This window comes from Arvicola amphibius, chromosome 10, assembly GCF_903992535.2.
Source record: "Arvicola amphibius chromosome 10, mArvAmp1.2, whole genome shotgun sequence".
Classification (NCBI taxonomy): domain Eukaryota; kingdom Metazoa; phylum Chordata; class Mammalia; order Rodentia; family Cricetidae; genus Arvicola; species Arvicola amphibius.
The window spans coordinates 9,346,871-9,351,076 of NC_052056.1; the positions used below are offsets into that span (position 1 = coordinate 9,346,871).

The 4,206-nt window shown below is 40.6% G+C and overlaps 1 protein-coding gene across 1 annotated transcript; it reads left to right on the forward strand.

Moving 5' to 3' along the window:
- The first annotated feature begins 2,497 nt into the window (after positions 1-2,497).
- Positions 2,498-3,100, forward strand: LOC119825669 (keratin-associated protein 13-2-like). The gene has a single exon (XM_038346686.1). It carries the CDS (start codon positions 2,498-2,500, stop codon positions 3,098-3,100), a length of 603 nt encoding a protein of 200 aa, XP_038202614.1.
- The last annotated feature ends 1,106 nt before the right edge of the window (positions 3,101-4,206 follow it).

Here is a 4,206-nt window from a genome sequence, read left to right on the forward strand (position 1 = left end):
TCTTTAGCACGTGTGAGAGCAATAGACATGGGCTTCGTAGATGTTATTTACATGTAGTCTGCACACAGCTTCCAAAATAAAACTCTGAGGGTTTACAATTAAGCAAACTATTGAAATATTTTCTTTCTCAACTTTGTTTGACATGTTGAAGACTAAACATGTATCAGAATTCTTTGATATTTACCAAGCATCATTTTTATTTTCAAAGCTATATAAGATTAGATATGTTGAGACTTCTTGAATTTGTTTTAATCTTTCTTTCTTTCTTTCTTTCTTTCTTTCTTTCTTTCTTTCTTTCTTTCTTTCTCTCTTTCTTTCTCTTTTGAAGAGGAAAGACTACTTTTATTTTCTGGGGTGCAGTTTAAATAGCCTGTGGGAGTGCTTTTGACCTTTCCTGGTAAGGGAACAAGTTTTGGCAGCATAGCCGGGGGCTGGGATTACAGAGGCCATGAGGGATTATTTCTTACTGGCTTGCTTTCCATGCCTTGCTCAGTTTGCTATCTTCTACCACCAAGTACTATTTGCCTGGTGGTGGTGGCACTGTCTACAGTGGGATGGAGCCTTGCACATCAGCCCTTAATTAAGAAAATGATCCACAGACTTGCCTACAGGCCAATACGACAGGAGTATTTTCTCACTTGAAGTTCCTCTTCCCATATAACGCCAGCTGATATCAAGTTGACAAAAAAAAAAAAAAAAAAAAAAGAAAGAAACTAGGGACCACTAACCACTTACTTGTCACACAATTACTATAAACCATTACCTTCCCTTTCTTTCTTATCCCCACGATACCATGTTAATATAAATATCACAATATAAAATACATTTAAACTTTTGAGAGTCTCACATTCTTTAAAAATTCAAATACATTAAAAGTTCACTCTCTTTATGATTTCAAGTCTCTTAATTGTAGGCACCTGTAAAATCAGAAGAAGTTTTGTACTTTCTATTACAATAGGAAAGAACCAGGGCACAGCTACAACCAAAGTAAAAACCCAAGTCATCTTGGAAGCATAAATAACTCAATGTCTAATGCCTAAGACTCATGAATTTCTGGGCTTAAATGTTCTTGGGCAACTCCACATCTCCAGCTATGTTATCCACAGTCTACAGCTGTTAACATTGTTGGTGGTCTGCCCATGGTTCTATTGCCTCCATATGCTGGGGTCTCCAATACAACTAATGTTGCACCTTCATCATTGGTTTCTTCTAGACTTTCTTCTGGGATTCCAGTCCTGCTACACAGTACCAAGCCTTAGCTGCTCTCCACGACCCTTTCATGCATTCAAAACCAGTACTGTATGGGTAATTCTTCACATAAGCAAGTTCAGCTACCAACATGAGATGCAGTCTCACCTTCCCCTGGACCACAGACATCTTCTTTGTCCTCACCCTGAGAAAATGCTCCTAGAAGATTTCACCTCAGTGATTCTGATTTCTTCTTAATTACAGCTAATTTCTCAGCTCCAGCATCAATTGTCTTAATAAATATTAGGATCCAAGAAAAAGAAAAGTTCCCCAACTGCCACGCAGCCTCTTGGTGTTTGATTAGGGCTGGTGATCTGCACCCTGGGTTATAGTTTGCCGTTGGAATCTTCTAGGTATGTTACTCCCCTAGACTCAGTCACGGCCTGGGTTCCGTTCTTGCAAACCAAGGTCTCTACAGAACCCACAGTGTAGAGGACATTAGTCGCCCAGACCTCCTGTGCTTTATATAGTTAAAACTGACTAGTCCATGCTGCATGAACTCAGATGAGAACTCTATGACCTCAGGTCACATGCTAGATACACAGGCTATGAAAGAGTTTACTTCTCTCATTTCTTTGACTCTATTCATGAGGCCCGAATGCCCTGAACTTGTGACTCTGCCTCAGTGCCGTCTTTGCTCTCGCCACCCTTGCAATCACTCACTGCCTTTTCTTTCTCACATCTTAGGTTCGATCTCATTCAATTTGCTGTGCTCCTATTCTGCCTGGGGTAGTGGTGGTGAAGTATATGGGGAATGTTATGCATTCACAAAGAATATTAGAAAATGAGAAATGACGGCAGAAGATAAGGTTATCTTCAGTAGGCTTCAAAGGGAACGTAAGTGATGCTTCCAATTCAGTAACAAATAATAGGAGCAAACTGTGGAAGAAGAAAAGTGTGGCCTTCAGAATATTCTGACAAACACATAGAAGTCAGGCAATGAGGAATAAGGAGAAATTTTCCTGGACACAATAAGTATCAGTGCAAAACAGTCATAGCACCTATGACATAGCAACAGCTTGTTGTCGTAACTATAAGAAAATTGCAACACCCATAAATACACTGTTCAGAAAACTATTCATATCCAACTGCACATTTGTAAACCAGGAAGCACACAGATGCATCAAGGATGAGACAGTAGGGTACCACACCTTTTGCTGAGAGTATATAAACCCAGCTCCCCACAGGGTGACATTTAAACTCAGAGTCCTCTCAGTTGCATCCAGCTGAGCTCACATCTCCTCTCAACATGACCTACAGCTGCTGTTCTGGAAACTTCTCCTCCCGCTCCTGTAGGCACTGCCTGCCCTCTTCAGGTTCCTCCTGCAGATCTTCCTACCCCAGCAACCTGGTCTACACCACTACCAGTTGCTCTCCCACCCCCTGCCAGGTGGAATCCTCTCTGAACACCGGCTGTCAGGAGCCCTGCATTGAGCCCACCAGCTGCCAGAGGTCCTGCGTGGTGTCCAGACCCTGCCAGGTAGAATCCACTCTGAACACCGGCTGTCAGGAGACCTGCATTGAGCCCACCAGCTGCCAGAGGTCCTGTGTGGTGTTCAGACCCTGCCAGACAGCCTGTTACTACCCGAGGAGCTCCACACCCTGCAGTCCCCGCCAGGGATCATATGCTGGGTCTCTGAGCTTTGCAACCAGCAGCTGCCGTTCCCTGGGCTATGGATCAAGAAGCTGCTACTCAGGGGGATATAGATCCAGTGGCTTGAGATCTCTGAATTGTGGAATCTATGGCTTCCCTTTCCTGTGTTATGGGTCTGGATTCTACTACCCAGAATACTTGGCTTCTGCAACATTCCAACCTTCTTGTTATAGATCAATCTATGGCATTTCCTTCTAGGAATTTGAGTGCTAAGTCTCCATATTCCTATAATATCACAATCAAATACTCCATGTCCTGTAGACAATATATTATTCTCGTCTTCTACTGTTTGTCTTTCCACTAACAATTATTTTATCCTCAAGCTTTGTTAGAATCTTAATGTGAAATCCCATATTATGCCATAAATTTTGTGCTATTGATATTCTGCTTTTTGCTGTTCATTCCAACATATTTGAAAACTAAAATTTTAATTCAATAAATTTATGCAATATGAGGCCTTAATTCATTGTTCATACTATTATTTTATTGTTATTATGTTTGTATTTATGGATACATGGGACTTAATTAGGATCAAAATTTATGCAATTTATGTTTGAGAATAATTAATTTGGTTGGGGGAATACTCCTTATTTGTAGTAGTTAGTAATTGGAAGAGTGTAATTTGAATGCAAATAAGGCTCATAAATATGAGCATTGCCTATGATTGAAGAATATGACTAAAATGTTACCCATCAAGAGTATATTATAATATACTTCATGGAGTTTATGTATATTTTCAGAGAAAAAACTGTATAAGTCTATTATGTAAATATGAATCTTCAACCAAGAGAATAGAATTGTCAACTTCCAAAGAATCTCAAGACAGATACTTCTTTTTATCTGAAATTCTAATATCTCTTCCACCCAGAGTTTAGGCACTATTTCTGCCTATTTTCTCAAAATATTTGAAAGTAGAATGTCAACTGGGTCTAGGAATCAGGACATCTTCCTGATGCTTCAGCCAACCTAGAAACAATGCTAAAGAGTTTTACTCATTTGCTCTAATCTGATGGTCAACGTCAAAGATTTTGGTGTTGTTTGAAATAAGAGCCAGGAAAAAAAAGCAATAGTATATTGTCCATTAGTATGTCAGTTTGGTCCAGAAGGTAGTACTGGTATCTCGGAACAGATCATAGATGACCAGGGACAGGATCACACAGACTGCAACTTCAGGGCTGTCTCAGTTGTGATCCAAAGGAAAGTGCCACGTCTGAGGCAGAGCAGGGATTCTCTAACAATGGAGTCCATGGGCTGGAGAGCAGGGCTAAAGTACTCAGACTTCAGGAGTTCCACAGCACAAATTG

What these genes read in the sequence shown, in the direction of transcription:
- LOC119825669 (XM_038346686.1), top strand. Translation starts at nt 2,498, where the DNA reads ATGACCTACAGCTGCTGTTCTGGAAACTTCTCCTCCCGCTCCTGTAGG.